General features: G+C 42.6%; 1 protein-coding gene and 1 long non-coding RNA gene across 4 annotated transcripts in view; one reads left to right on the plus strand and one right to left on the minus strand.

The window, feature by feature from the left end:
* Positions 1 to 15,655, plus strand: part of ASTN1 (astrotactin 1) — a 345,878-nt gene that overhangs the window by 112,828 nt on the left and 217,395 nt on the right. For all 3 annotated transcript variants that reach the window (XM_081493881.1, XM_081493880.1, XM_081493879.1), the window contains exon 2: positions 11,897 to 12,084. In XM_081493881.1, the coding sequence (XP_081350007.1) occupies positions 11,897 to 12,084 (188 nt within the window). The remainder of the gene's footprint in view (positions 1 to 11,896; positions 12,085 to 15,655) is intronic.
* The window catches only part of LOC145507396 (uncharacterized), a 44,286-nt gene continuing 33,007 nt past the window's right edge, over positions 4,377 to 15,655 (minus strand). The window contains exons 2-5 of the long non-coding RNA XR_014054831.1: positions 13,307 to 13,429; positions 10,234 to 11,262; positions 7,187 to 8,886; positions 4,377 to 6,533 (exon numbers count right to left, since the gene is read on the minus strand). This is a non-coding gene — a long non-coding RNA (uncharacterized LOC145507396). The remainder of the gene's footprint in view (positions 6,534 to 7,186; positions 8,887 to 10,233; positions 11,263 to 13,306; positions 13,430 to 15,655) is intronic.

Genomic DNA, 15,655 nt, shown 5'->3' on the forward strand with positions numbered 1-15,655 from the left:
CCAAAGATGGAGAAGCTCTATACAGTCAGCAAAAACAAAATGGGGAGCTCACTGTGGCTCAGATGATGAACTCCTTATTACCAAATTTAGACTTAAATTGAATAAAGTAGGGAAAACTGCTAGACCATTCAGGTATAACCTAAATCAAATCCCTTACAATTATACAGTGGAAGCGACAAACAGATTCAAGGCATTAGATCTGATAGAGCACCTGAAGAACTATAGACAGAGGTTTGTAACAGTGTGCAGGAGGCAGTGATCAGAACTATCCCCAAGAAAAAGAAATGCAAAAAGGCAAAATGGTTGTCTGAGGAGGCCTTGCAAATAGCTGAGAAAAGAAGTGAAAGGCAGAGGAGAAAAGGAAAGATACATCTATCTGAATGCAGAGTTCCAAAGAATAGCAAAGAGAGATAAGAAAGCCTTCCTAAGTGATCAACGAAAAGAGATAGAGGAAAACAATAAAATAAAAAAGACTAGAGATCTCTTCAAGAAAATTAGAGATACCAAGGGAATATTTCATGCAAAGATGGGCACAATAAAGGACAGAAATATTATAGACCTAACAAAAGCAGAAGATATTAAGAAGAGGTTACAAGAAAAGACAGAATTGTACAAAAAAGATCTTCATGACCCAGTTAGCCACAATGGTGTGATCACTCACCTGGAGCCGGACATCCTGGAGTGCGAGGTCAGGTGGGCCTTGGGAAGCATCACTACAAACAAAGCTCGTGGAGGTGATGGAATTCCAGCTGAGCTATTTCAAATCCTAAAAGATAATGCTGTGAAAGTTCTGCACTCAATATGTCAGCAAATTTGTAAAATTCAGCAGTGGCCACAGTACTGGAAAAGGTCAGTTTTCATTCCAATCCCAAAGAAAGGCAATGCCAAAGAATGTTCAAACTACCACACAATTGCACTCATTCTCCAAGCTATGCTCCAACAGAACAGATAACTTCAAAAAGATGTTCAAGCTGGGTTTAGAAAAGGCAGAGGAACCAGAGATCGAATTGCCAACATTCATTGGAAAACAAAGAAAAGCAAGAGAATTCCAGAAAAACATCTACTTCTGCTTCATTAACTATGCTAAAGCCTTTGACTGATGGATCACAACAAACTGGAAGATTCTTAAAGAGATAGGAATACCAGACTACCTTATCTGCCTCCAGAGAAATCTGCATGCAGGTCAAGAACCAACAGTTAGAACCAGACATGGAACAACAGACTGGTTGAAAATTGGGAAAGGAGTACGTCAAGGCTGTATATTGTCACCTTGCTTATTTAACTTATATGCAGAGTACATCATGAGAAATGCGGGACTGGATGAAGCACAAGCTGGAATCAAGATTGCCAGGAGAAATATCAATCACCTCAGATATGCAGATGATACCACCCTTATGGCAGATAGTAAGGAGGAACTAAAGAGCCTCTTGATGAAAGTGCAAGAGGATAGTGAAAAAGCTGGCTTGAAACTCAACATTCGAAAAACTAAGATCATGGCATCTGGTCCCATCACTTCATGGCAAATAGATGGGGAAACAATGGAAACAGCGACAGATTTTATTTTCTTGGGCTTCAAAATCACTGCAGATGGTGACTGCAGCCATGAAATTAAGACACTTGCTTCTTGGAAGAAAAGCTGTGATAAACCTAGACAGCATATTAAAAAGCAGAGACATTACTTTGCTGGCAAAGGTCCATCTAGTCAAAGCTATGGTTTTTCCAGTAGTCATGGATGGATGTGAGAGATGGACTATAAAGAAAGCTGAGCACCGAAGAATTGATGCTTTTGAACTGTGGTGTTGGAGAAGACTCTTGTGAGTCCCTTGGACATCAAGGAGATCAAACCAGTCAATCATAAAGGAAATCAGTCCGGAATATTCATTGGAAGGACTAATGCTGAAACTGAAACTCCAATACTTTGGCCACCTGATGCGAAGCACTGACTTGTTAGAAAAGTCCCTGATGCTTGGAAGGTTGAAGACAGGAGGAGAAGGGGATGACAAAGGATGAGATGGTTCGATGCCATCATCGACTTGATGCACATGAGTTTGAGCAAGCTCCCGGAGTTGGTGATGGACAGGGAAGCCTGGAGTGCTGCAGTCCATGGGGTCGCAAAGAGTTGGACATGACTGAGTGACTGCACTGACTGAAATGTGTAAAATGAGAGAATAGGGACTGAAGTGGTGGAAAAAAACCGTAGCCTTGAAGCCAAAAGACATAGGAATTTTCCCCCCTAACTTTAGTGTTTATAACTGGGTGAACTTGGTCAAGTAGGTTGACTTTCCTGGAGCTCCTTGTTTGTAAAATGGGAATATAAATACCCACATTAAAGCGTCGTTAAAAGATTAAATTAGCTCGTGAATGTTGAAAGGGCTTCTTTGCAGAGCCAGCTCGTAATAGGTACCTCATTGCTTGTTGAGTTGAATCACAGATGATAAGAACAGAAATACAAGTGGATGAAAACTAATTAGAAATGGAAATGAATCAAGACAGTTTAGGAGAAGCAGAGGGCTAGTCTCCTTATGTAAGTCATGTGCAGGTGATATTTTGTCATTATCGTTCTCTTTTCCACTTCATTTTATAAAGTGAGAGCTAGTGAGGGAACGTCACTGTTCGAGATCAGAGAATTATAGCAAATACTAAACTCTTTGTTAATAAAAGACTGGAGTACAAGAGGGAGGATTAAGAGTGAACAGAGCTCTCACTGGATCTACCAAAGAGTTTCCTTGCAATCACCCTGTAACCAGTGTCCTGGTTGTCCCAAACCCATGTGTCCATATTGCTTCCAATGCCACACTGCAGCCAAGTGGCCCCTAAGGACTTGCAAACCTCAAATCAGAATTCCGATTGTGAGACTGCAGGCTTCAAAATGACTTATTCTCATTACAATGTACAAAATGATCCATAAATATGTATTTTAATATTACAGAGTTTAAATATTATTACACATCTTACTTGATGTCAGATTTTGTTAAATGTGTGCTGTTATCTCAATTTACAAAGGTCAGTCAGATGGCAGTAGAGAATAGAACTAGATATATTTAAAAATCTTTTTAGCCGTACATCTGTAGCCCAGATAACCCTGCCTTTTTCAAAGAGCTTTGGGCTTTTTTTCCCCTTTCAAATGAGACTTTAATGAGTATCATGTGGATAAACTCTTTGCAGAGGTTTGAAAAGATCCAGAGAAACACTGTTGTAGGAACAAGCAAACCATTTTGGATGAAATCATAAGCCATTTGAATGTCTCCTCATCTCTCTGGTTGTGTCAGAACCTTTTGGCCGCATTTTCCCCCCACAGGAATGTTTTCATCTTCATGGCTAGGTAAATAGAATGTTCGAAGAGTTCCTGAATTGCTATTCATGCCAGCACACAGTAGCACAGAGTGACCTACTTCCAGCAGCATCCATAGAAAGCTTCGCTGCTTTCCATCAAGTCTGATTTGCAAAACCACCCTCCGCTTTCTGCAGCTTCTGCCCCCACCCACCTCCAGAGACAACATACCGTATGAGTCCTTATTTCTCTTTCTCTCATCACTCCTTCTTTCCATATCTGTTTATTTTTGTCCATTATCAACCTCTCCAGAAAACAGAGAAATAGATGGGTAAGCAGCTTTTAAGGAAGCTGACATTTTTGATTTTTAGACTATAGCTCTATAAAGGGCTATTGGTGAGGCTTCAGAGAGAGATCAGATGCAATTTTCTTATTTAGACTACCCTTGTCCACATAAACACGAAAAATAAAAGGTCATTGGAGACCCTTTGTTGACATCTGCATGCTAGATAATTCTTTCTTATTGGGGTCACTGATGATTGCAGTTCCCTCTAGGTCACTAGAGTTCCCTATAGGTCCCTATATTGAGTTTCAATGTAACCAGTCTATGAACTGATAGGCTGGATTAAGCTGGAAGCATCCCAAAGCCCAAGAGGAAAGTTTGATTTGGAAAAACTTCCAGAGATGTTTCTCCAGTTGGCATGGAGAAATTTACTCAGCCTGCACTTGATTTGGGGTCTGACTAGAGCCAGTGTCATTGAATGCCATGGCTCAGCTGGGAGGGGTTGGTCCTCAGAGACCTTCTAGTCTCATCATTTGAAGATGAGAAAAGTGGGCTCTGGGGAAATCACAGCAGCCTGATTCTCCTGCGTCGTCCACCCCCACCCCAATGCAAAGCTGTCTTTAACCTGCCATTCCGTTTCTCATCACAGGACCATTAATGATTTGAGGCTGTCTAATTTTTGCCATTGAGAGCAAATGTCACCAAGCAGAGGAAATAGAAATTCAATTATCCCTCTCCTGGTCAGAAGTGGAAATTTCTATTCCAAATCTCAGAAAGTCAAAAAGATTCCAGTTACTTGAAAAAGGAACATCTTGTTCTTCTGTTGGGTGAGAGATTCTTAAATTTTAAGCCATTTTGCTGTGAAGCTTTTGCTCACATAGTTGTGTGTGGGGGTAGAGGAGTGAGAATGAGATGATAAGCAGCAGCTCCATGGTCAACTGTGAGTTGAATAGAAGAACCACAAAGAGAGTTCCATTTCCAGTTGTGCTCTGGACATCTTTACAAAAGAATTACCTGGCTATGTTATATCTCACTTGATTGCTCACTTAACCAGGCCTATGTAGGCACAAACTTCAGGCAAATCATTGGTGTTCCTGGCATCCGTGCTGGTGGATTTTTTTAGAACCAGCAGGGCACCTTATTGTATGTGGCTCTCTTTCTGGGATGTGGGATTGCATCACTTCAGAACTCTGTACCAGATGGTCTCGGCGGCGAGAGGTGTGGAGACCCAGCCAACTCAACCCATGGGACATCGTTTCTCTGGCTGGTCTCCTGCCCTCACTTCTCCTGACTTTGTCCTTTCTCCCTGCATCCCTCTCCTTTGCCTGATTTTCATCTGTCCCTTATCTTTCTTCACAGATGGCCAGGACACTAATGTGCTGCTCTCATTATGTTTATGGAACAAGTTGGGGTCTTTAGAGGCTGCTGTTCCAGAAGCCATAAAGACTTGGGTCACGTTTGATACCAGAGTAAAGATTTACAAGATAATTAGTGGTCCTCTGCTGTTATTAACCCCTGACTTTAACAGGTTATTTTCTTACACAGGTGTTGAAAGTTACTGCCACTGTTAACAGTTTCAGTCCCGAAGACCATAATGAGACCATGTGGGAAAATTAGACCTACCATTAATATCTTTCAAACTCTGAAGTGGGGGATGGGGGCGATTAAAAAAATAATCAAAGAAAAGGGTGTAATTCTATCACAGGCCTACCTTTGGTCGCCTTAAGGTTAGTCACTGATGGACAAGACACACTTGTTATCCTTAGTTTGGGATAATTAGCTTATCACCACTAAAGTTCTGAGCTTAATCCTTGTAGCACAGAAAAACTCAGAATGGCAGCTTAGATAGCAGAGGTTGGACGGGTGGTTAGATGCTATTTTTAGAGATGTTCTCTTTCCCTTGTAATTCTTTCATAAAGAATATGAGGCTTTTCACAATACCACACTTAATAGAATTGAAAAAACAACCAAGCAAAACTAATAACCCATAGACACTCCCCTTCCAATCCCCTAATGGCAGGGAATTTCATGGTTGTGCATTTTATTTGTCTTCCAATTGATCCAGTCCTTTTCTAACTCTGCTCTGGGGAGCCCCTTCCGAAGCCATATTAGATTTGGTTTGGAGGCAAGATTTTTAAGATTAACAGTGAATTTAAAAATCCTGATCTAAGCAAAGTCTTCTAATAGTCATGCCCATCAGGGGGTGTCACCCTCAATCTTGAAAGACTGTGGGGTCAGTTCATCAGGTGCCCTTCCAAGGGGCTAAGAATGGACAAGTTAATGCTTCCTTCTGGCTTGACCTCAACACCTGAGCCACCTCATTACTACTCAGCTGGATTTAGCGTGAAACTCGGCCTTGCCAGGAGAGGGAAAGGGGACCCAGAATGCCAGATCTGCTGTAAGCCAATCTTAAGGTATTCAGTGAATTAAAGGATCTTTGAGAATTTCCCAAGTTCAAATCCACATTTGACTTTAAGTTGCCAGATTCTCTGAAAGAGGACATCATGCATCTGGTCCTCGATGAAGTTGTCCTTTGGGCAAATTCTGATACTCTGATGTGATGCATTGTCTTAGCAGGTCAGTTCAGGGACTCAGTGTGAAGCGATGCCTAAAGAAGGACCAGGGATTTCTGCAGCGAGTTTTGGGTGTCCTAAGTTAACCCCTTAGAAAGACAGTGCTGCAAGCTCACAGCACGCAGGCTAACATTAGAACAATGACTAAGGCTGATTTAAAAGTGAGTTCATCTCACTCTCCTCCTCTCTGCCTTTGCCCGTCCCAGGTTATTCTGTAGTATGACTTTCCTTGCCCAAGGTCCCGTCTTCCTGGTTCTCTATTGTGTGCAGAAGCTCCAAGGTTTCTTTCTTAGAATCTACATATCTTTATCAGCCTGGATGAGAACCTTTTTCACCAACCTGAGGTCCAGTCTGAAGATGGACCTGGCTCCTGAAGACTCCGATCGCATCATCCCTAACGTGTCCACTGTGTGCTCAAGAGAAAGGGGAGAGGTAGAGTGAGGTTAGACTGGAGTGAAGATTTGACATTGCTTGGGACGTTGAAATCATTGTCTTTTAAGGTGCTCACATGAAGCACACCCTTTGGATTTAGAATTGTGGAGTGGCAACTTACAAAAGGATCTTAAAATTCATTGACACAGCTCCTCCATATACAGAGAAGAAAACCCAAAGCCTGGTGTCTCATTTAAGGTTCCTCCAGACCAAGGTCTCTTAGTATTGTGGTCTCTGCGGAACAGCGGATCAGAGTTACAGTGAGACTGTGACCGAGTCTCATCTGTCTGCTGTTCTTTCTGTTCTTCTTCATCTCTATAATCATGGCTTTATTCGTCCTTCTGTTTAATAAAGCCATGGGTGACTTTGCATTAGCGCTCAACTCCTTAAACTGGCATTCACAACTTTTGCAGTTGACACCAATCTGGCTTTTCAGCCCCAGTCCTCCCCTACTGCTCTGCCTGTCTTCACCCTGCAGCATAACCAGACCTCCCACAGCTCTGCAAGCATGCATCACCTGCTGCTCTTTATACACTCTGTTCTCCTCATCTTGAATTGCCTCCCAACACTTCTTCCCATTTTATCCCTTCCCAAGGGAACAGGCCCAGCCAAGTTCTACCCTCTTACCCAGCACTGCTGTTACTGTTTAGAGTACTTATTCATGGTTCTGTCTTCAGTTTCTTACTAGACCAACACCTCCTTGAGAGTAGAAAACCTGTAGCACAACTTGCTAAATGTGGTAAATAGAGTGGACTTTCCAGGTGGCTCGGTGGTAAAGACTCTGCCTGCCAGTGGAAGAGATGTGGGTTTCATTCCTGGGTTGGGAAGATCCCCTGGAGGAGGAAATGGCAACCCACTCCAGTATTCTTGCCTGGGAAATCCCATGGGCAGAGCAGCCTGGCAGGTGACAGTCCATGGGGTCGGAGAGTCAGACACGGCTGAGTGACTAAACAGCAATAACAGAGTGTGCTCCAAGGATCTTTGTTGAATGCAAGAATAAATGGCACCCTGGTTTCTGTGTATTTCAGGCATTCAAAAACTTTGGAGGTGCTGAGATATATAAAGTTTATGGAGGGGAAGCTTGGAAGGACTGGAACGCTAAGTGTGAGGGCAGTCCTACCACTCTGGAGATCTCAGCCCCACAGATGGCCATGGTGGTACCTTGAGATGACAGTGCAGTCTCCTCTTGGCACTTGTTTTATTCAGTACACTGGCAAAGGCTCTGTTGGAGCCTCATCCACAGCCCTCAGGAGGCCTTGGACTAAAGTAACTATTTGATCGCTTCCCATATTTGCTCCTTCAGAGTCCCAGGTCAGGTTTGCATTGGTCAAGCAATTTCTGAGCATTTATTGTTCTTGAGCCATTTTGCTGACATCCAGACCAATGCGATTACACTGATGTTCCAAGCCTCTGATCTCAGCCCCGCTGTGATGAAATTCACAAGACATTTACTGTGCCCTGTGTGGTGTTTCTTTGGTTAACCCAGGCCAGATAGAGCATAAGTATATAACTTCCTGGTTTAGTATTTTAGCTCTCCCATGTCAGATATTGCCAGGAGAGGTGGGAAAAAGCCAAGGACGAACCTATCATTCTGTGGTTATGTTTAATCTAAAAAAATGACAGGCACCTTCACTGGCAGGTATGGTAACTTCTTTGTTTCACCCTTTGCCCTCTATGATGGTTCTGGTCTGGACAGAAATGGAATATAATTTTCCAAAGGAATTTGGCATCAACAACTCATAGATAGCTTCAGAGGGCTGGACTGGAAGCCAAGGCTAGAGATTCTGTGTCTCAGCCCACCTCCCCATATACCCACTGCACCTGTTCCTTCCTTGTTACCATCACCCCTCGAACCTTGACGCAGAACTCCTTCCTTCTCAAAGTCTTGGCTGCCTCTGGGTGTAGGGTTTCTTCTGAGGGTGATGAAAAGTTTCTGGATTAAAGTGGTGATGGTTGCACAACTTTGTGAATATGCTAAAACCCACTGAATTGTATATATTTGAGAGGGTGAATTTTATGGTTTGTGAATTATATTTCAGTTGTAAAAGAACTCATGGAATACTAAGACTTTGTGCAAAGAATTAAAATGCTACAGCACAAAAACTCCTAAAAGACCCCACGGACTTTAAACTCAAGCGCTTCCTCCTTTATGAATGTTCGAAGGTCATGTTGTCTGATGCGTGTGTTGAAGGTTGAGAGGATCTGATAGAAGTTCCTTCATCTGTCTTAGTCCCTGTTCTGTGTCAGGCTGGGGTGAGTTTGGTCTGGGTATTTACTTCCGCAGTTAAAACAGAGCTAATGAGCCTGACCTCCTTGATGAGGGTCTCCTGGGAAATAAAAAAAGGCAGTTTGTTGAGTGCTTTAGAGGTATCAGGTGCTGGATTCCTCTTGAATAGTTACAGGAAGGGCTAAAGAGGCACCCGGCATGTGTAGAATAAATTCCAAGCTGGGTCAGAGCAAGTGCAGGCAAGAGGCTGAATGTGTGTTGCTCTGGATGATTTAATTAGGCCATTAAGTGCTCTATTCGGAGCTGTTGCTACTTGTAATTTTTTAATTTAAACTTTTTATTTTATATTGGAGTAGAGCTCATTAACAATGTTGTGATAGTTTCAGGTACATCACAAAGCGACCCAGCCATACATATACGTGTATCTCTTCTCCCCCAAACTCCCTCCCCATCCAGGCTGCCACATAACATTGCACAGATTTCCCTGTGCTATACAGTAGGACCTTACTGGTTATCCATTTAAAATATGTCAGTATGTACATGTCTATCCCTGCCTGTGACTTTTATGTCTGTGGTGAGGAGGAGATAGAGTTTGGTTTCTACCGTAGCTGCAGGAAACAGACCTGGGAGGGGGAAGAGTGTCTCCCAGGAGGAATCTTCCAGTGCTTTGGTGAGTGGTTAGAAAGCGTAAGTGCTGGGGAGTGGAGTTTGTGATTGCAGGGCTTGTGATGAAGCATGGTGTGGTAGCCACAAGTCTACCCAGGTACCCACGGAGGTGTGCCCAAGGGTTTCTGTTTACCTGGAAATCTTAAAACCCTTAGAGGAAAGGTGGATTTGAGAAGCCTGTGTCAACTTCCTCACTTAACAAATGGAGCTGTGCCTGGGGGAAGGCAGGGCTGGGCTGCAGGGCATGTTCCATTCTCACACTCTCTGTCTACCGCAGTGTCCTCGATGCTTGTGGCGGTCACTTCGAGAGCATAGACAGCTGACCAGCCCAACAGGACAACTAAGGCCTTCAGATAATTAGAGAGAGAGGCTGAGAATGAAGGGGACTCTAAGCACCTTGTCTTTGCTACACCCTCACCCTCCTGCACGCCTCTAAGTTTATTCTCCTCTCCGGTCTGTAGGATGGTAGGATGAACTGGGGCAGCAGTCCCCAACCTCTTTGGCACCAGGGACCAGTTTCGTGGAAGACAACTTTTCCATGCACAGGGTTGGGGGGCCAGGTAGAGGGGTAGGGAGGGGATGATTCAGGCATAATGTGAGCGATGGGGAGTGATGAGGAGTGGCAGATGAGCTTTGCTCCCTTGCACACCACTCACCTTCTGCAGTGCAGACCGGTACCGGCCCGTGGCCCCAGGGGTGTGAACCCCTGAGCCAGAGAATCATCGCAGTGTCTTTTAGAGACAGGCTGATGACCTGTGGACCATGAATCCCTCTCACTTACCTTCCCTGAGAGGACCAGCCAATATTCCTCCTCTTCCTTCTCCGAATATTCCTCCTCTTCCTTCTCCGTATTTTCCTATCAGTGTCTGAATGTCCGTTTCCCACATCTCTGTCTCTCCTTAACAAAGTCCACTCTTCAAGGCTCAACACCATAACATCTTCTGGCAAGACTGCTTTCCTTCCATCATCCACCCTCTATCCAACCAAGATTACTCTTTCCTTCTTCTGTCTCCACAAAGCTTTTATGCATAAGGTGTAACACAACACATCACTCACAGTGGGTTGCTTTGGAGAACTTGTCGAGGATCTCATTCAGTTTAGCCTCTGGGTGCCTAGAACAATGCCAGTGCATACACAGTACATATCCAATGTGTGAAGGTTAAATAAATTAAAAATAAATATATAAGTAAATAAATACAGCAGAACATCATTTGTACACTCCCACAAATACCGAAAGATATTTATAAACTCGATAAATATTTAAAATTGCTTTCCTCTTTATGATTGTGGTACTTGATGAGAATACTCTTCTTAATGGATCTTATTAAATCTTTTTTATGTATATTGAATTTTTTGGTCAAAGGTGATAAATTTTGGGAGAAGAAGCCATGCCTTTCAAAGAAAATGAAAATTTTAAAGCAATGCTTTGCCAAGTATGTTCAGCAGAATATTAGTTTTCGAGGATGATAATCGTTGTTAAGGAAAAAAAAACGGTGTTAGGGCCAAATGAAGCTCAAGAATGCTGGGTTAATCAGGTTCTTTCTATAGTGGGATGTCTCAAAACTTTGATACAATACTGCTTAGGAATATCAGAGGAAGGGACACATAGCAGTATACTTCTGCAGCACAGCTCAGCTCCTATCATGCAGAGTGCATAACTGGTTTGCGTATATTGGTATTCATTGTTGATGTTATTTCAGTGCCTTCATCTAGAGCTCGGCCCTGCATCTAGAGCTCAGAAAGCAGATGATGCTTATGTCTGTGATAAGGCCCACTTCTTCATTACCCTCTCATGTATATCACCTTTGCTCTGCAAAAATGAAGAGAAAAATGAAAAGGGATTAAAACATTACCTGCCAAAAGCCAGTATCAGACATCTCCAGTGGACTAAGCAGCAAATGATGGTGGTTTTAGAACTAACCTGCCAGCTCCAGTTGCTCTGCAGTAACCTCCCAGAACTCTTCTATAAGTGCCAGTTCTCTGCACAGTAATTACTAACTCTCTCCTTGGTAGATTCACTGGTGTCTAAGAGTAATTGCTAGGGTACTCACACTTTCAAATTTATAAGAGGCAAACAACCTTCTGTTTACCTCAGTGGGTCATCAGGGTATTCAAACTGTGCTGAGTAAAGGATGCTATTGATCATAGAAATATAGTGAAAAACTTGAATTTTTACCTTTGTATTTTTCTCAATGGGCGGGAGCCTGGGCCATTAGTTTATGGTGCAAAGACTGATGGGGGATTAATTCTGTTCTCCTCAGGGCTTCGTCCCCTCCTTGAGATTTGGAGCAGCAGTAAGCCTGACTCAACTGTAGTTAGAAACCCTTTGTTGTCTTCAGCTGACACTGGCTAATCAGAGGCAGTGTCTTAAAAGAAGATGAAACAGTAGATTTGGACTGGTCCACTTGGAATTCTGACCTGTGCCTTTGGTGTCTGTGCTCTAGAGATCTCAGGGAACACGGAGGACATCCCTCTGGTGCGCTGGAGGCAGCAGTGGCTGGAGAATGGCACTTTGCTTTTTCACATCCACCACCAGGATGGTGCCCCAAGCCTCCCTGGGCAAGACCCAACCGAAGAACCCCAGCATGAGTCAGCAGAAGAGGAGCTGAGAATCCTGCACATCTCAGTCATGGTAAGAGCAGTGCAACCATTGCCTCTCAGGCTACACTACCCTGACCTTAAGAACGTGGGTGCCACAGCCCTGGAGGACCCATCTCCACAGTCTCATCCTTGATCTTGTTCATAAGTTAATTTCTCTTTTATGGGAAATGTCTCCACCTGTGGCGTAAGTAAAAATTGCAGTTATTTCCACAGCACCACTCCCCGACAGTTCTCTAGGAACATGCCTAGATAGGGAGTGACTTTTGCAAATCAGAGACAACCTCAGATGGGGGCACTGGATTGTCTCAGAAAGGGATTATTCAGTTAGCTCAGAATATCTTATAATAGTTTCTCCATGAATGTTTGCTGAGTGACTAGATTGCCCAGTCTGCTTGCTGCTACCAAGGCATCTTCTCCCGGCTGGGAGAAAGTTAGTCCTGGCTTTCTCTCCTCTTACAGTAAAGGACATGCCAATAAATAGAGCCTTGCCTCTCCCACTAGTCCAGCTCAGAAACATCCCATCAGCATCCCTTCTGAAAATTAGAGAATTTTCTCTAACATTCTAGAAACTTATGTTTTAGAATCTCACTAGACAGACAGTAAGTGCTCCAGTGGCAGGCATGGGTTTTGTTTGATATTGTTTTGTTCATTGGTATATCTTCAACACCTGGAATAGTGCATTCACACAGTTAATACTAAATAATTATTTGTGGAATAGATGAATGTGTTTCCCAGTAGAAACGAAAAATGCCTGACTCACTCAATATTTTTGTTAGTAAAATCAATACATCACCTACTCCTAGGGTAGCCTGAAAGCAAGCTGAGACTTGACTGATTATCTGTGTATGGGAGGAGATGGGCTCTTTCAAACCAAATGAGGTCTTGGTCTAAACTGTAATTAATCTATTACTCTTGTACCGTCACTATGTGCTATTTAGTTTTATGTATTAGATTGGGGAAAACTGAGCACATTTTAGATATATTAGAATTTCCATTATCTAAATGTTTGGCGTGGAAGATATCCCCATAAAACCTCAGAATGCAAGTCTTCCATTTCTTCCTCGGCCAGTGTCTCCAGGAATGACTTATTTGATAGGTTACCTGTATATGTATAAGCTGCTCTAGTTTGTTGAAACTATGTGGTTGAGAAGAGTCTTTCCATAGCAAATGGTCAACCTCATATATGCCAGAAAGTGAGCGGGTAAATGAGATTACTGTGCTAATTGAGGTTTACAACATAAGGGCTAGAGTACCTGTACATCCTGCATTAAAGACCAGGGTTTCCTCTCTAAGGAAGCTTGTTTTCTTCAGTGTAGCTTGTAGTTTCCAGATTGTGGAGAGAACGGGCAGACCGTCAGTATCATCCCTGGCATTGACTGGGGAGACAGAGGTAGGAGCCACATTGTTTTTGTATTTATCATATGGTCTGATTGAAAAGAAAGGCACAATGGTGGACCTCCCACCAGCCATCCACATCCTCCCATCAATGTGGGAAGTGGTCTTTGTCTTGGATAATTTTTGTTTGGTTTCTTTTGGTCCAAGAACATTTCAAAGAACACCACAAAAATGTTTAGGGTTAAGAGAACTGTAAAGAGATTCCCAGGAATTAATATTGGATGTGATTGTGTCTGAAAGAAAGACCCAAAGTGTGAGCTTAGGATGGATGAAGTGTCAGAGGTGTGTTTCATGGGGGTCGGGGGAGTGCTGTGAGCTTCTGAGGGAAGACAGACCGAAGCTTGTCCTGGCTGCCACATCCTATCCTTACCACAGCAAGGACCCCGCCTTCTATCTGCAGAATGAGATGCTCTGATAGGTTCTCTAGAGAAGTGTGAGTGTGTAGATGTGTATGTGTGCACATATTTATGGAGATGGGTGGCTGATCAAGGATGCCAAATAATTTGAGGAAATAGATGGTGTCCTTAAAATATAATAACCCCTAGGATAAGTTCTGCATTGCTAATGCTTTTTGTTGAGTTTTCCTGGGCAGAAATTAATGGACAGTGGACAGGGAATTGGAAAGAGAACAAAAATCAACCTTAAACCTGGGACTCGGAGCTCTTTCCTTCATATGCTACTGGTTACCCATGACAGACCAACAGTGAGATTCAGCTTTCCAAATAAAATGAAAGTGATTACTCCTTCAGCTTGACTTTAGTTTATGCCATGTTATTTTGGACTAAACTGGAGCGGACAGAGGTTAGAAGGGCTTGGGCAAAGCGTGAGGGTGGGCAAGTGTTGTATGTGTCTCCAACTTGCCCTCAGATGTGGATGGACCCACACCTCCATGAAAAATTCAGGAAAGCCTATGACTTCTGCAGGAGCACAGGGCTCCCCAGGCAAACCAAAGACGTAAGTACTGCCTCCCATCCTTGCAGAGACAATGTGGTCAATGGAGCCTCCCGCAGCCCCTCTTCCCATCCCACCTTCCTCCATCCCTATTCCATCCACCCTTAGACTCTGCCTTTCCTATCCTTTACATTCTATTCTAGAAACAGTTTCAAAGTCTAAAATTGTGTATCTGCCCTCAGCTTAGAAATCAAGCCTAAGGGTATCCTGTTTGAAGATGTTGTTCCCAGGGTCTCTGATGGTTTCTTCTTAAGAGACTTAGGGATTGGTAGACTTTATCTGATACTCTTTATATGATATCCTTTGGAAGAAAGTAGGCAGCCATTTGAGGCTCCTCGCATGACAGCAGTATAAGCATTAGAAGGTAGCAAAGTCCTTTGACTAGTAACAGTGTTGGGCAGCGAAATGCACTTAAATGAAATCTTATTACCCAAACCCTGTTAGTTATGAAATAACAATAGCAGCGCTATTTTTCATTAACTGTAACGATCAATACTGATGAGGTTTTCAGTTGGATCCAAATAGCATAATTCAAAAAAGAGAAAAGTTAAGGTTATTATCAAAACATGAATATACCCAACTTTTTCTCTCTTGTTAAGAAAATGTATATATAAAAGCTTAACTGATAATCCTAAATATTTCCAATATGTGCAGAGGGAATTAATGGTTCTGTGAACACCTTAAAGTTTACATTTCTTTCATTTTGTATTTACACTTTTCTCATCCATATTGCCTCAGTGCAGGGACCACTGTTTATTTTTATATTTTACATTCACTATTGGCTGTATTTTGTTTTACACACAAAATGTAAGTAATGAGAGAATGAGATGCCAAGAAAGACCCTTTTTTGTATCCTTTTGACACTGTATGGATGGGAATTGGTAAGTTCCTTCTTACACTGTGCCCAGTATAAATATACCATCAGCAAAATCTTGAGCTTACAGAAAACCAATACCTCAGCTGAGAACTTGGCAATTTAAAACTTTGAAAAAGCTTTTGCTTTTCTTATTTTTCAATCACATCCTAAAATTTTTGAATTATTTTTTCCAAAGAGGTACTATTTCTTCCTTACATAGAACAATTGGATTTCCCTCTAGAAATCTTGTATTATTGCTTTGAGGATCACATGATGTACTTTAGCCTCTTGCTAAAGTACAAACTTGGCTGAAGAGATTTATTTCGAATTTTGCAAGATAATTGATACTTAAAACTACAAAAATGCACAAGGATACTATTTTGCAAGCTCTTGAACAAAT

The sequence above is a fragment of the Giraffa tippelskirchi genome, chromosome 5 (genome assembly GCF_054371585.1).
Source record: "Giraffa tippelskirchi isolate mGirTip1 chromosome 5, T2T-mGirTip1v1.2.pri, whole genome shotgun sequence".
NCBI classification, from domain to species: domain Eukaryota; kingdom Metazoa; phylum Chordata; class Mammalia; order Artiodactyla; family Giraffidae; genus Giraffa; species Giraffa tippelskirchi.